Source organism: Muntiacus reevesi, chromosome 3 (genome assembly GCF_963930625.1).
Source record: "Muntiacus reevesi chromosome 3, mMunRee1.1, whole genome shotgun sequence".
NCBI classification, from domain to species: domain Eukaryota; kingdom Metazoa; phylum Chordata; class Mammalia; order Artiodactyla; family Cervidae; genus Muntiacus; species Muntiacus reevesi.
Window position 1 is genome coordinate 135142560 of NC_089251.1, and position 22451 is coordinate 135165010.

General features: G+C 36.0%; 1 protein-coding gene across 2 annotated transcripts in view; it reads left to right on the forward strand.

The window, feature by feature from the left end:
• The window catches only part of IKZF2 (IKAROS family zinc finger 2), a 173451-nt gene that overhangs the window by 89101 nt on the left and 61899 nt on the right, over positions 1-22451 (forward strand). For both annotated transcript variants that reach the window (XM_065930644.1, XM_065930642.1), the window contains one exon: positions 19905-20171. In XM_065930644.1, the coding sequence (XP_065786716.1) occupies positions 19905-20171 (267 nt within the window). The remainder of the gene's footprint in view (positions 1-19904; positions 20172-22451) is intronic.

Genomic DNA, 22451 nt, shown 5'->3' on the forward strand with positions numbered 1-22451 from the left:
GGGAGAAGTCGTGTCATTATTTCTGGACTACTGTAGTAGTTAGAGGAAAACGATTTAAAGTTCATCGCAGTAATTGCTGACAGCTTCCACGGAATGAGGTACTTTTGCTAAGTGCGTGCTGCCTTGCAGAAAGGCAGCCTCCTGAGAAGAGGACAGTGAGCTGTGAGACACATGAGACAAAAATCCTAGACTCGGGTCCTCTTGTGCCGCTGAAGTCACTTCAGTCATTTTGAAAGTGGGAAAGAAGTAAAAATGTCCTGTCAGTTTCAAGCAAAGAAAAATCCTAGGCTTCTAAAACTAACAACTTGTATTACATTTCCAGGAACTTAGCCTGTATAAAACCTGGTGACCAGTTGCTGGAAGGATCAAGTATAGCTGGTATCCCTGGGCTTGTACTGTCCATGTGAAGTACTGAAGAAATCTGACTGTAATGCATTTCCCCCTCCCTGGAAACCTGCAATTTGCCTCTCAGTCCCAGATGGGGAGGAAACTTGCAAACAGCCGCAAGCTATACATAATGGCAGGGTTCACATCGTGACAGGGACACTGGAAAGAAGAAAATTTCAAAGACGTCTTCATAGCATTATTTGAGTCAAGGACTTTGTGCTTTTTGTGAAGGTTGTAGTATCTTTTTTTTTTTTTTTTTAAAGATTTGAATATATTGTGTTTGTTTAGCTTTTTGTTTTTCTTTTTTTTTTTCCCCCCTTCTGGATGCCAGCGAATATTCAGCTGAAGGAAACACATGGGGATGGGACATTCATCACATTACACTATCTTCTGCTTAAGTAGCTAGCATTCATTGCTTAAGAGAGAACATCCTACACGCATGACAGCTTGGTTTGCAGTACATATACTATGTGTGTGTTAGTCACTCAGTTGTGTCCAACTCTTTGCAGCCCCATGGACTATAGCCTGTCAGGCTCCTCCATCCATGGGATTTTCCAGGCAAGAATACTGGAGTGGGTTGCCATTTCCTTCTCCAGGGGGTCTTCCCTGCCCAGGGATCGAGTCTAGATCTCCAACATTGCAGCGGATTTTCTACCGCCTGATCCACCAGGGGAACTCATATATACTATGTATAAACACATATATTCACATTTGAACAAGCTCTTACTTGTGATCTTCAGAAATACGTTAACAGGTATGCTGTTTTCAAGTCAAATATAAAAGTTAAGTTTTTTTCTGAACCCCAAACCCAGGAACATGTTTTGAATAAAGACATTTTTATTTATTTTTCAAAGCTTCTTTGAAGCTTTGAAGCTTTTGTTGCAAGATAGCAGAGTAGAGGGGTACTGGCAAAATACACATATTTTCAGTAGGTTTCCCATATTTTTCTACATTTGCTTCTTTTGGTCCCCCTTCTTTACAAGGATGGTATTTAAAAAAATTAATGCACATTTAATTTTCTTTCATCTTTATTGAAGATTGACAAAACTAAGATATTTAAAGTGATGGATTGATGTATGTATGCATTGTGAAAGAATTCCTTCCATCTAGTTAATAAATGTATCCATGCCTCACATATTTATCTATGTGTGTGTGAGAACACTTAAATTCTACACTCTTTGCAAATTTTAATTAAACAAAGCAGTGTTATTAACTTTAGTTACCATATTATACATTAGATCCTCAGAATTCATCTTCCAGCTGGAAGTTTGTACCCTTTTGCTAATCTCTCCTTACTTTCTCTTCCTTTCATCTCCTGGCACACACTTTCTATTCTCTGTTTCTATAAATTTGACTTACTTTAGATTCTACATGTAAGTGATACCATGCAGTATTTGTCTTTCTCTATCTGACTTATTTTCATGTTGTTATAAACAGGATTTTCTTCTTTATTATGGCTGAATATTCTCTTGTAGTTATATTCCACATCTTTATCCATTCAGTTATTGAAAGACACCTTGGATTGTTTCCATATCTTGATTTTATTTAAAAAAAAAAAAAGAAATAAAATTCATCCAAATCAGAAAGAAAAAAGTAAAATTATCTCTATTTGCAGATCAATGATATATGTAGAACACCCTAAAGACTCCACTCAAAAATTGTTAGAACTAACAAATTCAGTTAAGTTGCAGGGTACAAAATCAATATACAAGAATCAGTTACATTTGAATACACTAGCAATGAATTATTACAAAAGTTAAGAAAACAATCCCATTTATAATTGCACCCCCAAAAATGAAATACTAAGGAATAAATTTAGCCAAGTAGATGAAAAATCTGTACATTGAAAACTTTGTACACTATTAAACATTGATGAAAAAATTGAGGAAGGCACAAATAAATGGAAAGATATTTTGTGTTCTTGGATCAGAAGAATAATATTGTTAAAATGTTTATGTGACCCAAAGGATTGTACAGATTCAATGCAATTCCTATCAAAATTCCGATGTTGCTTTTCAGAGAAATAGAAAAATATCCTAAAATCTGTATTAAGCTACTCAAGATTCTGAATAGCCAAATCAATCTTTGAGAAAGAACAGCAAAGCTGGAGGCATTATACTAATTGATTTCAAATTATATTACAAAGCTACAGTGATCCTAACAGTATGATATTACCAAAAAATAGACACAGATGAAAATAAAATAGCCCAGAAAAAGCCCCATGCATGTATGTTCAGTAAATTTACAACATAGGAGCCAAGAGAAGACAGGAGTCAAGGACAGTCTCTTCAGTAAATGGTGCTGGGAAAACCGGACAGCCACATGCAAAAGAATGAAACAACTACCATCTTACTCCCTGCACAGAACTGAATTCAAAATGGATTACAGACTTAAATTTTAAACCTGAAACCACAAAACTCTTAAAAGAAAACATACGGTGTAAGTTTCTTGACATCAGTTTTGGCAATGATTTTTTTGTATAGAGAATATTACATTGAGATACCAAGTAGCTAATTATTATTACTGATTATACAAATCATTTTTTACATAAAATTTCAAGGATAATCTGTTTGTATCCTATCAATTACATATACCATAGGCAGAAGGAACCTCAAGAATCATGGTCTCAGGCAGGTAGGCTTTTAATTATTTTATCTGCACAAGTAAGTAGCATTATCTAGGTCTCACAGATGAGGAAGCTAAGTCTCTTAGAAGGTAACACATCCAATTATAGGTGACAGAGATGCAAGATCAGCACAAAATCATAAGTTAAGAGGTGAAGAAATAAAACTAATTTGTATAAGTTTTAGTCTTATGATTGGAAAGTATCAAGTATTTTAAAGGAAGTATTTTTTAAATGAATAAGGGGCTCTTTTGCATTTAATAGCTGTAGTAGCTTATGTTTACAAGCTAAAACAAGCTATTTGTATGCCCTTTAACAATATCAGACTCATCTGTTTAATTTGCTTTTTATGATACATGGAGCAAACTATGTCATCATTTTAAGTATGTTTCATATACTTTAGCTATGAACTTTAGAAAGCTGGTTAAAGGATGTTCCAGAAATGGAAACAGACAACACATTCAGTAATCAGAACTTTGTTTCACAGATCAATGACATGCTTAAAGTAACTACTTGCAATTCAGAAGAAGCTATTTTTTTTGAAGTAGTGATCTTATGAAAATATTGTTTGATTACTTATGGTCTGCATTTTGCAATGAGATTTTATAGTAGTAGCACATGCTGAGGGGAGGGCTTACAAGTCATTGCGTTTCACATCATAGTATTTTGCTGTGCATAGGTGCCCATATATAAAAGCAAAATGGATATATGTATGTATGTATGTATAAATGTCACAAAGGCCATGAAAGCAAGGACCATATCTGTCCTTGGACAGGATAGGATATAGGTCCTTGGACAGGACCATATCTGTCCTATTCATTGGCTGCATTGTGATACCTACCACAGAGCAGGTGCTCAGTAACTTTGAATGGATAAAGGAAGCAATTCTGAGGAGTTTTCACAGTCTTTCATGCTGTGGTTATTGAAACACAGTCTGCTAATAAGTTGATAGCACTTGTCTTTTACATTTCTGCCTATAACCATTAATCCCCATTAATCTCCATCATTCTGTTTTGAACTCTTTAATTTTAAATATTTTCTATTCATGTTACCCATTGAATATATACACTCCAGAAAAAAATAGTGTCATTCAAAACCAACATGTATTCATACATCTTTCCTGTCTTTATGCTTCCCCCCCATTTTAAGTGCCACCTACCTTCTCTCTTCATTATATGGCATGCCCAACCTGTAAGTACTGTCTTAAATGCCACATACTTCATGAAGCCTTCTCCATCATCCCTGTGCTTCCCTGTAGTAAACAAGCTCCTGTAGTTACATTTGTTTCCTGTCCTATATTTTATAATATGCTTTCATATGGTAACTCTATTGATAAGAAGTGAAATAGCTCTAAGGTTGTTGTATATACAGTTGTATTTAATGCTCAGAAAACCCCTTGGAGGCAGGTAATATCATTATCTTGACTTTATAATGAGAAAAATGAGACTGAGAGGTTTCTTGAGGTTTCTTAAGGTCACATCGCTAATAAATGAAAGAGCCTGACCTTAAACTCTAGAATACCGAATCTCTTAGCCATAGGCTCTCTGCCTGCGCTAAAGTGATTCTGCTTCCCAAGCTTTATGATTTTTATATAGAGGTTATTATCTCCAGTTTACATAGTAGGAAACGGGGACAGTGTTAAATGACTTCCTCACCAAAATATTTATTTGGCTGCACTGGGTCTTAGTTCCAGCACACAAGATCTTTTAGTTACAGTATACAAACTCTTTAGTTGCAGTGTGTGGGATCTAGTTCCCTGACCAGGTATCGAACCCAGACCCCCTGCACTGGGAACACGGAGTCTTAGCCTCTGGACCGCCAAAGAAGTTGCTAAATGACTTCTTAATGTTCACATATGTACTTAAATAAAGTATTTAAATAAAGGTATTCTAATAAGTACTTAAATAAAGGTATTCTAATCCAGAATTTCTATTATTCACCTAATACCTCCTATGCTGCTTTGTAATTATCTTTTAGCAGACTGACTAAAGTGTCTATTCATTAGGGGTAGGAAACAGGGATGAACATTGCAAAAAAACCAAAAAAAACAAAAAAAATTACTGCTGCTACACTGTAGAAAATAAAATTTGCTGGGTGATTGTCCAGATTCATTTTTCTTAATCACAACTGTAAGTTTTCTTTTTTGCTACCACTTGATACATTTTCTTGATTTACCATTTTTAACCAAACAGTCCTCTGTACCTCAGGGCTAAATATTGACCCTCCTTATTTCACACAAATAGTGAAGTGTTTATGAAAGAACATCAGGGAAAGAACTTCTGTAGGCTTGATGTTCGTTGAGGGTTTTGGCACCCAGGGTTACTTGAAGCCAGGTAGGAAATCTGTTGGGCTCCTCTGTCACTTCTGTTCAGAGACTCAGGAAAGCCGATGAAGTGCATCTCCTGGCGTTGGTTCTCTCCTCCGTCATTCTTGCCCCATGATGGGAACCCTGCTCCACTTCTTATCTCTTTCTCTTTAGCATGTCGGCGGCGCTGCCTTCTGACCTGGTTTAAGCGTCCTCAGCGACCTCTGGCAATCTCATGCCTGGATCCCTTCGAGAATATGCCCACTCAGCTGGGTTTTATAGTAATGATTTTACTTCTTACAGAAGTTTGGTTAGAAAATTTGTACTCCCCTTATTAAAAGAGAGAATTTCAGAATGTAATTTGCTTCACAAACCTCCCACAGTTATGTTAAGCAGATGGTTGCCAAACACCAGTTCAAAGTAGATTGCTCTTATATGAAATAAAATCCATGCTCAGAAAATCTGGCAGTGGAAGCTGGTCTTCTTCCAGAACAGTCTCTCAGACAAATTTCTCTTTACTCAAAGCTGGCAAACTACTACACCTGTGTTCTACATGCAGTAGAGAAAATGGCAGATGGCACACATCGATCCAAAGTTACTCTTCCTTAACGTACTGGCATCCCTGTTTTCCTTTACTGGTAACTGGCAACGGCTTTTGCTTTTGATGACACAGGGGAAATAGCAAGAATTTGGTCTTTAGTTCTCAGTTCTAGTTTCAGATCTGGCTCTGAATAGATGTGTGACTTGGACATGTTACTTCACCAATTTTGAGCTTTAGTTTTCTCACCTGTAAAATGAAGGTAGTATTATATACTTCACAGAGCAGCTGTTATGATTATATCAGTGATGTATATAATGCACTTGAAGTCTTTTCTTTTATGCAGTGGCCTTTTAATTAATGGTATGTTGCTGATTTGTGTTTAATACCTAACTCTATTAAAGTTATTATGTGCGGTCTCTGTAACTTAAAAAAAAAAGAAGTATGATAGGTAAATCAGGTGCAACAAAAGTTCAATGAACATTTATTGAGCACCTACTGTAGGTAAGGGGAAGATAGTTTTACAATTGTGAATAAAGCATTTCTTTTAAAAAATCTTATACCATAGGGAATGTAGTGAGTGAAAGTCACTTAGTCATGTCTGACTCTTTTTACCCCTTGGACTATACAGCCCATTGATTTCTCTAGGCCAGAGTACTGGAGTCGGTAGCCCTTCCCTTCTGTAGGGAATCTTCCCAACCCAGGGATCGAACCCAGGTCTCCCGCATTGCAGGAAGATTCTTTACCAGCTGAGCCATCAGGGAATGCAGAGTTAAAGGCAAATACATGAATGAAATCACTGTAATGTATCTTTTTGCACAGGGAATACTTCATGAAAAAAGGTAGAAGATAAGTGAGCTTTGAGGGGCTTCATACAGGTGGTGCTCGCGGTAAAGAACCTGCCTGCCAATGCAAGAGACATGAGACCTGGGTTTGATCCCTGGGTCAGGAACACCCCATGGAGGAGGGCACAGCAACCCACTCCAGTATTCTTGCCTGGAGAAAATCCCATGCACAGAGGAGCCTGGTGGGCTACAGTCCATAGGGTCACACAGAGTCGGACATGACTGAAGTGACTTACATGGAATGAGCTTTGATGATATGCTGACATTGATAGAAGTAGGAGAAAGACTCTAGAAAAAATAAGGATCAGTTAAAAAAAAAAAAATAGGGATGTATGGGATAAGTTCCAGGAAGAATGACTGGAAAAAGTATGAATAACTAAGGAAGTAATAGGACATAGGACCAAAAGCAATGATGGAACTGTGCTGTGGAGGTCCTTAAAGTCCACACTGATACCTTTGTCTTTAATTTGTAGGCAGCAAAGAGTCCAGTCACAGAAAACATTTAAAAGAGTAACATGAGCTCAGCTTTAGGAAGAGAATTGGGGGGTGTGGAGTGTGGCAAAAACCTGAAGAGAGACCCAGCTAGAAAGCTGTTGAAATTGTTCCAGGTGAGAGGATATGGACAATCTTAAAAGGAGTTCTGTGTTGCCCATTAAAATGCAACAAAAAGAAGTTGGATATGCAAGACATGGCAGATACTGAATCTCTGGGACTTGATAAATGCAGCCATTTATTTAAAGGATGGCTAAAGGGATAGACTCTTGTTTGCCTGTGGCATTTCTGTTTAAACTAGGCTTATTTTCTCCACGTTGTACGTTTCCCATGAACTAGTTGTCTGCCGGAAAATAGAAACTTCATCCTTGTGCTGCGGTGGTGCACTGTTTGCTGGTCAGTTAAGGTGTGTGGTCTGTTGCTGGGTGCTGTAGAAGGTCATGTGTGTTGTGGGAGAGCATCAGGGGTCACAGGTCTTGGCTCCTTAGTTTTACTTGGTTTTCCTTTATCAAGGAGGTAGAGTACTTTTTTGTATTTATTTTGTTGTGATGATCTCTTTAAATGTAAATGAAATACTGCATGAGCTACTCATAGATACGATTTATCTTTGTAACAAAAATTGACACAAGACTGTCAAAATGTGACCACAAAGGAAGTCCTAAAATGCCATCCTCTATAACTGTTGGTTTAGAGATTAAAGTTGATAATAGTGGCTTATTCCTCAAATGGCTGTCTTTACCTAGCACCCGTAAGTCATGACAGGGAATATAGAAAAAGTAGGCATCAGGAAAAGGATTGAATATTGGCAAATTCTTCAGGAACTTGTTACATTACATGAACCTATCCCTGCCTTGAGACCAAAGTAAATCTACAAATGAAAAAGTACTTCATCTGAGTAGGCACAAGCCTCCTAGTCTTGAAAGTATTCATCTACACTTCAGTTTATGGAAATGTATTTTTATTTTATCTGACCGATCTGGGCTTGAATTCCTGGTATCCTTTTCAACTGATGTCCATAGTTTTATAGCATCTGAAAGATCTATTTGCTTAGGACTGATATTTTTTCTAAATGTAATACTACTGTTAGTTACTTGCTTAATTGGACAGGCAGTATTGTGTCATAGGAAGGTGGTGAAGACAAAAGGCAGAAAATCTTGCACTGATATCATTTACTACTTTAGCATCCTTGGGAACGTTACTTAGCAACCAACCTCCATTTATCTGTGTCTGTCCTACCTGTAATCCACTATGGTTGAGTATCCAATGAGAAAATGTGAATTGTTTTAAATCAATAAGAATTATAAATTATTTTTCTATTATTACAATTATTAAAAGGGTTCTAAATCCTCAGTGTAGAGACTGTTTTATCTAGGCTTCTGTTTTCAGGAACATCAAGTGTTATTTTTCCCATGTTTCAGGTGATGCAGGAGGTTGAGTCAAAATAAACAAATTTCCCGAGGTCCCAGAACTAGTTAAGTGGCAGAAAGGGAAGTAAAGACCCTGGTTTCCTTCAATCAAGTGCAGAGTAATTTTCTTCTACAGTGCTTTTAGAATAGTAATCGTATTTCAGAACCAGGACTATCTTGATCAAGTTACTCTAGTAAGTTTAAGAAATATATAATCTGACTATACTGGGGAAAGGAGAGCGAGCGAGAGCAGGGACTTAAAGAAAATGAGGTAATGTGATGTGCAGACTTAGAATGCTACCCCCAAATGCCTCAGCTGCAGTTGAATCACACCAGTCTGGACTTGTCCAACCATTTCTAAAATGAATACTTGAAGGATGCTACGAGGGAGCTGTTTTGTAAGATGTATGTGTTCATTTATTCCCAGTTAAAAGGAACAGAGTTTTTATATTGTGTGAAAATTTGTTGAGGGAATTTTTTGAAAAATGATTCCACATACCTTAATTTTTTTTTCACATACCTTAATTTTTGTTGTCAGGATTTTACTTTAATTGTGAAGATGGCTGGAAAGTTCGTTAGCAAATAATTGTGCTTTACATCAGAGTTTGGAAAGCAGTTTGTTTTTTTAACACATTATTTAAACAGCTGCTGGGCTGTTAACATGAATTTAATCATGTTTGGTGTTTCTTTTTTGAAAGTTTAAATGAGAGTTGTATGAGCTCAGAGGCAACTTCAACAGATTATTAGATAGACATATTGATTCAATTAGTGTGTATAACACCATTTCAAGTATCTGGCATAGCCCTGGAGAAATTGATGCTTGTAAGTAATAACACAATGTAAGTGTCCTCTTAAATGTTCACACAACAGAAACCAGGCATATGAAAGTCTCCTTACACATCACACCTGAAAGATTTTTTCCCCCAACTTGATGAGAATGGCATTTTAGCTATCTTTTATTCTTAGCACTTTCACAGTTAAAGAAATATTTCTTTAGCTCCCATAGTGTGGAGTACTTACTTCCTTAAAAATTGAGTTGAAAAGTATAATTTTGAAATTAAACAGAAATAAATCACTAAGTGAATAGTAAATAAGATACAAGGTCTATTTTATACTCCATAAGATAAATATTCTATCTTTTCAATATACAGCAAATAAATCATAATCCCTTTGCATTATTTTCCTGGCTAGGAAATTTCTGTTCATGGATGAATAGAATCAACTCATACTAATAATGAAGTTTTAAGTTGTATAAGGTTTAATTTGGATTTTAAAAATATTTTAATAATGGTATTTTAGGTTCTGGTTTCTATGATTTGTCAAAAACGACATTTAACAAATGATAGGATTATCTGTGAAAAGCTCATTCTAAAGATGAGGATATAATTTATTCCAATTTTATAATTCAAAATTAACTGAATATTTTTCTCCATGTGTGTAAAAAAGTGATCTTCCCCCCAGATGTTAAAAGCTGAGAATTTTATTTGAAGCCATCAAGTGCCAGACATTGCAAAATCATATGCTGTCTTACCATCTTACATAAGTGGATAATTTGGTTGAGTTAATAAAAAATAGGAATTTCTAAGGAAAAGTCTCTTCACATTTATGTACTATTTAGGTCAATACATTCAGTATGTAACAAAATTACATGCTAGTAAAATATTTCCTGTACTTTTTACTCATAAACTCTTTTTTGAGCTGGGTACATACCATCCTGCTAATACAGGTTTCTTATTTAAGTGAAAAATATTCTTCAGCTTTTAGTCTTAAACCTTCATAATCAATTTTAGCAAAGTATCGATGGCGAACAAACTTTTTGGGCAACACAATATTAGGCATATAATAATTATTTGCATAAAAATTCAATGAGTTTTAAACAGATTTCATTTTGGTCCTTGTGTCTTATTGGTTGAAGTGGATGAGCTCTACTGTGTGACATCTATTAATGCATGTAACATCATTGTGCATTTCATTTTTAAGTGGTATGCATTTGGATTTTGAATTGTCTTTAGTTTTTAAAGTATGATAATAGTGGTAATGAAAACTTCATTATGAAATAGACTGAATTATAATAAATGTGTTTTAACAGCTTCACAAAACAGCATGATTTTTCCCCATTTGGTTTTCTGCCTTTTTTTTTTTTTTAAAGCAATGATCTGTATATGTTTAGCTGTGTAAATACCCTTATTAGGTTATGATTTTATTTAATACCACGCTACTGAATTTAAGACAAGTCCAGTGTAACTTTATCCACTCAGTAGTATGTATCTTGAAACTGATAATTATGAAAACTTAGTGTAGACAATCCAGTATGGTTACTGAAGAAGCTTTTGTTGTTGAAATTTGTCTGACCTGGGAATCATTTATAAGAGCTCTTATGTGAATATCTTTACTTCTGGCATTGGGGTGATCACATGTAAATGGAGGTGATTAAAACATACATTTTTATAGAATCTATAAGCTATATCCTAAAGTTCAAGAATAGTAGATGGAAAGCATAAAGAAGGGAATAAAACTTTAATCTGTAAACATGTTTGCATTATGAAGCAATTTTTTTTCATAACTATAAATGTGGAATATTTTATCCTAAAATATATTTAAAGCTTTATCTATATAAAATTGATTATAAGTTTTTTCAATCAACAGCTATTGTCCTTTAATTGTGTTTACAAACCTCCAAGTGTACTAAAAGAATCAGTGTAACAAATAATCAGTGCAGCTTTTTTTTGATACTTTAAAATTCAACTCTTCTTTATTTAAAACTGTGAACTGTATCATCTCCTTCAAGTTAAACAGAAAAAAATACCTATAATAAACATTTTATTTTTTCATTGAAAATATTCACCTATAGTTATTTGTGGCTACAATATTGAATAACAAAGAACAAATTGATCAATTAAAATCTTATTTCACATCATTTTTTCATTGCTAATTATTCTGACAAAATATTGTTTTCATTAAACTGTTAAACTTTTAATGCTTCTCAATATAAAAAATGTGTAATTTCACATGGATATTCTTGAATTTTACATTCTTCATTTTCTATCAAGAAAATAAGTAATTCTTGTTGTTGATATATAGTAATAAGATTTCATTTATACTAACATTTTCTTATCTTAGAAAAAATTAGCCATGTATTAGAATGCCTTTCTTTTAACCAAATTATAAAAGGAATACTATGTAATAAAGAGTTAAATTTCAAAAATTTGATAGTGCCAGTACTTTGATAGTGACTTCATATAACTACAATCATTATATAATTTATAATTTAGAGTATACATTTACCAAAAACAAATTTAATCATTAATAGTTAAAATATTAGATGCTCTAGATTAATTAGAAAAATCCTAAGTAGTAAAAATAGATAATAGGAGAATGTCTTGTAGGTTCTTTGAGTAGGAAAAATATTTTATCTAACAGTTAAGATTCTGATCATTTTAAGTAATCACTTTTATCTTAGAATTTCAACTTAATTTTTGTAAGATGAGCTAAAAATTAATTAGAATGGAATTTTATTTGTACAATAGGCCACCATGTTTAGCTTCCATGGTGGCTCAGATGGTAAAAAAATCTGCCTGATATGCAGGAGACCTGGGTTCAATCCCTGGGAAGGGAGAATCTCTGGAGAAGGGAATAGCAACCCACTCCAGTATTCTTGCTTGAAGAATCCACATGGACAGAGGAGCCTGGTGGGCTACAGTCCATGGGGTCTCGAAGAGTAGGACATGACTGAGTGAATAAGCACATTCACCATATTTATGCAAAAATCTATGCCATGTATATATTAAAATGTGTTGCATTTTATTGATTTACTATATCAATGAATATGAATTATTATTTACTATAGCAATAGTATATATATTCATATAAGCCAAACATATAATTCCTCAGAGTATAATATTGTTAGAGAAAAGATTACTATAGTTTTGTTGTTCAATCACTAAGTTATGTCCAAATCTTCGCGACCCCATGGACTGCAGCATGCTAGACTTCCCTGTCCAACACTATCTCCCCAAATATGCTCAAACTCATGTCCATTGAATCAGTGATACCATCCACCTCATAGTCTGTTGTCTACTTCTCCTGCCTTCAATCTTTCCCAGCATCAGGGTCTTTTCCAGTCAGTCAGCTCTTCGCATCAGGTAGCCCAAGTACTGGAACTTTAGCTTCAGCATCATTCCCTCCAGTGAATATTCAGAGTCAATTTCCTTTATTTATTTATTTATTTATTTTCTTTATTTATTTTTTATTTTTCAGTGGGTTTTGTCATACATTGATATGAATCAGCCATAGAGTTACACGTATTCCCCATCCCGGTCCCCCATCCCACCTCCCTCTCCACCCGCTTCCTCTGGGTCTTCCCAGCCCACCAGGCCCGAGCACTTGACTCTTGCATCCCACCTGGGCTGGTGGTCTGTTTCACCACAGATAATATACATGCTGTTTTTTCGAAACATCCCACCCTCACCTTCTCCCACAGAGTTCAAAAGTCTGTTCTGTACTTCTGCGTCTCTTCTTCTGCCCTGCATATAGGGCCATCGTTACCATCTTTCTAAATTCCGTATATATGTGTTAGTATACTGTAATGTTCTTTATCTTTCTGGCTTACTTCACTCTGTATAATGGGCTCCAGTTTCATCCATCTCATTAGAACTGATTCAAATGAATTCTTTTTAACGGCTGAGTAATATTCCATGGTGTATATGAATGGATAAGGAAGCTGTGGTACATATACGTCAATTTCCTTTAGAATTGACCCGTTTGATCTCCTTTCTGTACAAGGGACTCTCATTGAGTCTTCTCCAGCACCACAGTTTGAAAGCATCAGTTCTTAGGCACTCAGCCTTCTTGATGGTCCAGCTCTCAGATCCTTACTAGACTACTGGAAAAACCTTAGCTTTGACTATATGGACCTTTGTTGGCAAAGTGATGTCTCTGCTTTTTAATATGCTGTCTAGGTTTGTCATAGCTTTTCTTCCAAGGAGCAAGTGTCTTTTAATTTCATGACTGCAGTTACCATCTCCAGTGATTTTGGTGCCCCCCAAAATAAAGTCTCTCACTGTTTCCATTGTTTCCCCATCTGTTTGCCATGAAGTGATGGGACTGGATTCCATGATCTTTGTTTTTTGAATGTTGAGTTTTAAGCCAGCTCTTTCACTCTCTGTCACTTTCATCAAGAGTCTCTTTAGTTACTCTTTGCTTTCTGCCATAAGGGTGGTGTCATCTGCATATTTGAAGTTATTGGTATTTTTCCCAGCAATCTTGATTCCAGCTTGTGCTTCATCCAGCCTGGCATTTCACATGTGAACTCTGCATATAAGTTAAATAAGCAGGGTAACAGTATACAGCCTTGATATTCTCTTTTTCCAATTTTGAATCAATCTAGTGTTCCATGTCTGGTTCTAAGTGTTGCTTTTTGACCTGCATACAGGTTTCCCAGGAGGTAGGTAAGATAGTCTGGTATTCCCATCTCTTAAAGAATTTCCCACAGTTTGTTGTGATCCACACAGTCAAAGGCTTTGGCATAGTCAATAAAGCAGAAGTAGATGTTTTTCTGGAATTCCCTTGCTTTTTCTATGGTCCAGTGGATGTTGGCAATTTGATCTCTGGTTCCTCTGCCTTTTGTAAATCCAGTTTGTACATCTGGAAGTTCTCAGTTCACATACTGTTGAGACTTAGCTTGAAGGATTTTGAGCATCACCTTGCCAGCATGTGATAGGAGTGCAGTTGTGTGGTATTTTGAACATTCTTTGGCATGATCCTTCTTTGGGGTTGGAATGAAAACTATCGTTTCCTATTCCTGTGGCTACTGATGTGTTTTCCAAGTTTTCTGGCATATTTAGAGTAGCACTTTAACAGCATCATCTTTTATGATTTGAAATAGCTCAGCTGGAATTCTATAACTTCCACTAGCTTTGTTCCTAGTAATGCTTCCTAAGGCCTGTTTGACTTCGCACTCCAGGATGTCTGGCTCTAGGTGAGTGATCACACCATCGTGGTTATCCAGGTCATTAAGACCTTTTTTGTATAACTCTTCTCTGTATTCTAGCCACCTCTTCTTAATATCTTCTAATTCTGTTAGTTCCATACCGTTTCTGTCCTTTATTGTGCCTATCTTTGCATGAAATGTTCCCTTGGTATTGCTAATCTTCCTGAAGAGATCTCTATTATTTCCCATTCTATTATTTTCCTCTATTTCTTTGCATTGTTCACTTTAGAAAACTTTCTTATCTTAGTTTCTTACTACAGTTTACCACTTCTTTTATATTTAGTTCTAGTAAATCCATGCTTTTGGATATTCATCTCAAGTATGTTCTTCTGTAGATAGAAAAGAAAGTTTTAACCATAATGGTAATATCTCATAAATTGGACTTTTTAAAGTATTTTAAATTTTATTTATTTTTTACTGCTGGGTTTGTTGCTGCATGGGCTTTTCTCTGGTTGCCGCCAACAGAGGCTACCCTCTAGACGCAATGCACGGGCTTCTCATTGTGATGACATCTCTTGTTTCAGAGCGTGAGCTCTAGGGCTTACAGGCTGCAGTAGTTGTGGCCTGTGGGTGCTCAGTATTTGAGGCTCCTGGGCTCTTAAGCACAGGCTCAATAGTTGGGCACTTGGGCTTATCTGCTCTGTTGCATGTGTGATCTTCCTGGCCCAGAGATCAAACCTGTGTCTCCTGCATTGGCAGGTGGGTTCTTTTACCACTGAGCCAGCAGGGAAGCCCTGATAAATTGTTAAGTGACATTTTTACTAATGTTTACTGTTGTTCTACTGTCCATATTCTAATAGTCTCACTAGGGCAAAGATGATTTAGTAGACCATCAAGTCATAATTTTGTAGTATTTTGAAATTGAAGAGGTCTGTATATTCAGACTTAACTTCTTTTAGATATACATTTCTTCAGTTCCCAAAATGAAATGTGGGTAGACTTTATACTCATTAAAGGCAGCTTATCAGATGTTGACTAGTTCAAGAATGTAAGTGATAGCATTGCCGTGAAATTTGTGATCTTTAGTACATGACTTTAATGTGCGGGAAAATTTGCTCACAGGCTGGTATATGAAATCATGCTACATTAAGTCATATTTTTCATTTGTTTTCTTTCTTTCTTAGTTTTTCCTTTATGTGACAGTTACAAATGAAACATGGGACTATGTAGGGTAACTGGTAGTATTTTTACACTGATTAGAAAAGTTCTCCTTCTCAGAAAAAAAGGGAAGAATTTCTCGGAATATGGAAAAACTTTTGAAGCAAGATACAGAATCCAGAAGTCATAATTGTTATGGCTTAAATATGTTATGTTTAACAAAAATGTTAAAATTCAAAATGTAAAAAATTTAACATACATGCCAAAAAAATACCCTGGAGTAAAAAGATATACCAAAGTTTTTGCAAAATATATCATACACAGGGCTAAGTTCCTTAGTATATAAAGCATTTAAATTCAGTGAGAAAGGCTGACAACCTAGTGGAAAAATGGGCAAAGAATTTTGATAGGCATTTCTAAAAAAAAAAAATAAGAGAACACATTTAAACATGAAAAAGATACCCAACTTCATTCACAATAAAAAATGCAGATTAAAAGCCTAAAGTAAAATAATTTTTTCCAGATTAACAGTTTTGTATGGTATATTATAGAATAATGTTTATAATAGCAATAAAGAAATAAGCTTAAGAGCCTGGGTGAATATATTATGTTTGTAAAATAGATTTTATGCAGGTATTAGAAAAGAACAGTGTAGATTTCTGTGTTTGTGCCTATGTGCTCAGTTGCTCAGTTGTATCTTACACTTTTGTGACCCATGGGCTATAGCCCACGAGGCTCCTCTGTCCATGGGTTTTCCCAGGCAAGAGTGGTGGAGTGGGTTGCCATTTCCTTCTCCAGGGAATCTTCCTACCTCGAGGATGGAACTGGCATCTTGTGCAACTCCTGCAAAGGATTCTTTATATCACTGAGCCGCCTGGGCAGCCTGGATTTCTTTGTACTAATGTGGAAAATATTGAACAGATATTATTAACTGAAGAAAGGAAAGTTAAAGTCAGCTCAATTTGTGTAAAAAGAGCGACCTGTGTATACACATGGGTATACGTACATGTACACACACAGTTCTAAATAGAAGACAAAGATGATGGTTAATTTTGAGACTAGAACTGAGGAATGGGTGAACTTTAGGTAGAAAAGGACATAATTTTCATTTTTAATCCTTTCAGCTCAGTTCAGTTCAATTCAGTCAGTCAATCCTGTCTGACTCTTGGCGACCCCATGGACTGTAGCACGCCAGGCTTCCTTTCCATCACCAACTCCCGGAGTTTACTCAGACTCATGTCCATTGAGTTGGTGATGTCATCCAACCATTTCATCCTCTGTCGTCCCCTTCTCCTCCCTCCCTCAATCCTTCCTAGCATCAGGGTCTTTTCAAATCAGTCAGTTCTTCACATCAGGTTGCCGAAGTATTGGAGTTTCAGCTTCAGCTTCAGTCCTTCCAGTGAACACCCGGGACTGATCTCCTTTAGGATGGAGTGGTTGGATCTCTCGCAGGTCAAGGATCTCTCAAGAGTCTTCTCCAACACCACAGTTCAAAAAGCATCAATTCTTTGGTGCTCAGCTTTCTTTATAGTCCAGTTCTCACATTCATACATGACTACTGGAAAAACCATAGCTTTGACTAGACAGACCTTTGTTGGCAAAGTAATGTCTCTGCTTTTTAATATCCTGTCTAGATTGATCATAACTTTTCTTCCAAAGAGCAAGCGTCTTTTAGTTTCATGGCTGCAGTGACCATCTGCAGTGATTTTGGAGCCCCCCAAAATAAAGTCTCTCACTGTTTCCAGTTTCCCATCTATTTTCCATGAAGTGATAGGACCAGATGCCATGATCTTTGTTTTTTGAATGTTGAGTTTTAAGCCAACTTTTTCACTCTCCTTTTTCACTTTCATTAAGAGGCTCTTTAGTTCTTCTTCGCTTTCTGCCATAAGGGTGGTGTCATCTGCATATCTGAGGTTATTAATATTTCTCCCGGCAATCTTAATTCCAGCTTGTGCTTCATCCAGCCCAGCGTTTCTCATGATGTGTTCTGCATGTAAGTTAAATAAGCAGGGTGACAGTATACAACCTTGACGTACTACTTTTCCTGTTTGGAACCAGTGTGTTGTTTCATGTCCAGTTCTAACTGTTGCTTCCTGACCTGCATACAGATTTCTCAGGAAACAGGTCAGGTGGTCTAGTATTCCCATCTCTAAGAATTTTCCACAGTTTGTTGTGATCCATGCAGTTAAAGGCTTTGGTATAGTCAATAAAGCAGAAATAGATGTTTTTCTGGAACTCTCTTGCTGTTTTGATGATCCAGTGGATGTTGACAATTTGATCTCTGGTTCCTCTGCCTTTTCCAAATCTAGTCCTTTATGATGATCAATTTTTTGTTACTCTGTTAATGGATTCTTTAAATATATAAGAAAATACCTTTAAAGAAAGAAAATTCTTAATCAGTTAATTAAAATGCTTCAGGGAATACCACCTGAAATTCCTCTCGTATGCCACAAATATCTTAGCATATTGGAAACATTAAGATGGAAAAATATTTTCCATACTCTGCTCAAAACCCAGGAAAGCAGTGCTAATTTGTAAGTATGGTAAAACCCAAGATATACATATTCTATTAGAGATGAAGCAAGAAGGCTGTAGTTCTTAGGTCAGTTTATGTACTGTTAAGCTAATCGATCTTTACAAAAGCTTTATGGAATAAAAAGAACACTTTTGTGCAAAGAAAAATAATAATAAGCCCATTTTTTATATTTAGACATTTAATGCTTACATCTGTCCTAGGAAGTGGGTGCCATTATTATCCCGATTTTGTAGAGGACATGGAGAACTTAGTAATGTGCACAACGTGACACTCTTTTTATAATACTAAGTGCCACTGCTAGAAACTTTGCTCTTAATAGCTAAACTATTGTGCTTAAACTTTATTCTGTAATCTGAATTAATCTCCACTTTGTAAATGAAAGACATAAGATTCAGAGGTTAAATAACTGGTTCAAGATTACACTGCAGTAAATGTCAAAGCCAGTTCTCCTAAGTAAATGTAGTGATCCCCATGTTGTACCACACTGCCTGTGGTTCACAGGGGAGTTCCATGGAGGGAGTATGGAGGAGTCATTTTGATAGTATGTGCTACCTATCATAAGAACTAAGAAAGAGGCAGAGAAGGGTGGTTTCTCTAAGAAAACAATTGCAGTAAGAAAAAAATGTACTTCCTTTTTATGAAAATATTTCCTCTATTCAAGTAATACCAAATAATTTGTTTTGCTTAGTAACTTTGATATGGTTTCTTGAGAAATTTTCAAGATCAGTGGGTAAAACCTGGTATTCTCTTAATGCTTGCTTCTGCTCTGTGAAAGGACTCCCTGTCAGCAATCCAGCATGAGGGCTGTGCTAACACAATTCCAACTTTTCTGTGGGATGATCCAAAAACAGCAAACAGAAGGCATTAAATTTCTTAACAGTCACAAGTGCGTGCATGCATGCTATGCCATTCCTGTCATTCACTGCTTTTTGGTGTGCATAGATTAAAGTTGGAATACTTTGATTTGCAGACTAATATGTTCTATGGAGAACTTTTTTCACACAGGAAATAAAAAAGCAGAGTCGCTTAAGAGCATGTGAGTTCTGTGCACTCTGCCCTTCATCTATATAGCTCTCAACTGACTGTATGTATTTAGTCTGATTTTTAGAACATTTGCCTTGCCTTGGTGACTTCATGTGTCTTAAGACATTTGCTGGCTTAACATCCCGAGTTGTTTCTCTTGCTCATTTCAAAGGCAGGTTTACACAAGTGCTCTAATGGAAAACAGAGATTATAAATTGTGTGTGTGTGTGTGTGTGTGTAGTTATGTTAAGAAGAGGTGTAGCTCAGTGGATTAAGTAGTATTTCATCTTGTCCTTTCCATAATCCTATCTCAGTCACCTTAGTGACAAACTCAAAAGTCTAACAATACCAGTTGTCTAAGGACTTGCTTAAAAAGTGTATCCCTGAGTTAAAGAAAAACACGTGTGTAAAAATCAAGCATCATTCTGTTTACCTTGAGCTTCCCTAGGTCATCTTCACTTTCATACGGAAGCTTCACTGGAATACCTTGGAGCAAAGCACGTCTGATGTTGCATGAGGAATGGACTTTATTCTGTAGAGAATATGCTGCATCCTACAGCATTTCCAGCCATGTTAACAGAATGGCAGCGTGTGGGAAAGAGAGGTAGGTGACAACACATAACATGCACTCAAAGTGTCTTCCTTTCTTCTTTAAATTACAGCAAATTCAGTAAAGCTAGAAATGCAGAGTGATGAAGAGTGTGACAGGAAACCCCTGAGCCGCGAAGATGAGATCAGGGGCCATGATGAGGGTAGCAGCCTAGAAGAACCCCTAATTGAAAGCAGCGAGGTGGCAGACAACAGGAAAGTCCAGGAGCTTCAAGGCGAGGGAGGAATCCGGCTTCCGAATGGTAAACTGAAATGTGACGTCTGTGGCATGGTTTGCATTGGGCCCAATGTGCTTATGGTACATAAAAGGAGTCACACTGGTAAGCAGCTGAAAGAATAACCTGATGACTGCCTGTGACATCTGATGTTGATATTACCTGACATCTATTCTCTTTCCTTTTTATTCAGGGGTGGCAATGGTGAAACTCCTTTTTCAGAATTCTGCTAGTATTGGATTGCTGAAAAGCAGCAAGTAGCCTGGGTCTTGACTTCCAGTCTTCAGATCTGAATAGCATTTCAAAAAGAAGTTTGGGATTCAGTTTCCACAGTTCTTAATATAGCAATAATATGATGAGGGTTCAAAAGGTATAGGAGAATTTCATTGTGTAACTTGATCTTTTTGCACTCCTATACATATTTTACCATACCCATGGGCAGAGAATAGAATTTGCTAGCTAAATGTTTATCCTATAATGTGGTCCTCATGCATTTATATGATAGTGGATCATTTTCACCTTATCTAATTAACTTCTTGAAATACAATTTTCAATCAGTCTTTGCCTTCCATGGATCTGTATAGGAGGCAGATACTTATTTTCCCCAGTTCCAGGATGTCACCCTTTTCCTGTAATTTTTAACTATAACTCCTGCAAGGAGATAACATAGGGTAGAATGTTAACAATGGGTGGTAGAAATGTATAATCGTAGAATGAGGTGAGGAAAAGGACCTCAGATTAATATACTTTTAGACATCTGAGTAACGTGAAAAACCAACTCAGTGAGACTCAAGGCCTTATTTAAATCTCTTTGAATCTTTTGGTAAAAGATTTAAGTTCTTTTTGATGTAAATGCAAGAAATGATACTGTGATAAGGTAGGTGGATCGTTGACTCTTAAAAAGTTTCAAATTCATATGAAATTTGATTTAAAGGTAATGATAGCTTTAACTACAATTCAGAGAGGTATTATAGAGCAAAATAATAATAAGTCATACCCTCAGAATTTTAAAATACGATGCTCTTTTGGAAGAGAGATAAATCATAGTAAAGACATTGATTTAAAAGACTTCTAAGTAATCAGTTTAGTAAGTAGTTGCTTAAAACACGAGAGAGCCTGGAAAAACTGACGTCTTCTTAGTCCAAACTTCTCATTTACTCATGAAGAAAATGAAGCCCAAAACAGTTAAGTGACTTATCCATCATCTCTTATGTAGTTAAGAGCATTTTGAGGCTAGACTCAGTGTTTCCTGACGTCCAAAGTGGTTTTGTTCAAATATTCTGTGCTTCGTATATCAATACTCTAAGGCTGATAGTCTCATTATCATGAAAAACTACACATTAGAATCACTGTTACCTTAATTAAAATCATCAACTTCAGGGCCTATACTCATCCAATCATACAGTCAGTTACATTTTTACTTTTTGTTTTGAATTTCCTTTTTAAATAGCATCATATTTTAAAAATATTTTTTAGAATTTATAGTAATATTTGTATTACTAGTAAAGATGATTTTTCTTTTAATTGTTGGTAATGTCTCATGGAGAAAATTAAAAGATCAAGCTAAGTATGATGTTCAGTAAAAAGAAGAGAAAAAGACTCTAAAATATGAGTCTACTTTGTTTCTATGCTCATGAAGTTATTCTAACTGCAGTTCTAAAAGAAGAGATCCACAAAGTTACGATATACCCGTCATCTCAGAGAGATTATATTGAGGGAGATAACACACTTTGGGATGTCTCCGTCTCACATTTAGCAATGTAGAAACTAAATAAAATTAGTAGAATGACTTTACAGTTGAATTGCAAATAATATTCATTTTAAGGCTGAAAAATATATTTGAAAAATTTTTGTAACCTTTTTAATAAACCTTTTTGGTCTGAGTTAAGAACATTAAAAAAATCTGAGTGTACTCTGTTGAAAATTTAGGTCAATTGATGTTTCAGTGTATCTACAGTGACTTTCATGAGGATTTTTGGTTTATATGCAGAAATAATTACCCACCTACTATACTGTCCATTCGATATTTACTATAAAGTGGAGTTGCTGCTGCTGCTACTGGTGCTAAGTTGCTTTAGTTGTGTCTGACTCTGTGCGACCCCGTGGACTATAGCCTACCAGACTCCTCTGTCTGTGGAATTTTCCAGGCAAGAATACTGGAGTGGGTTGCCATTTCCTTCTCCAGGAGATCTGCCCGACCCAGGGATTGAACCCGGGTCTCCTTTATTGTAGGCAGATACTTTACCGTCCAAGCCACCAGGAAACTATTTCTAAATAGTTACACAGATTTCCATGAGTCCTGGGAATTTAGGATTCACTCAGCTGGCAAAGACAAAGAAAATAGACTAAACAGACTTTTAAAAAATATTCTTGGGACTCTATGAA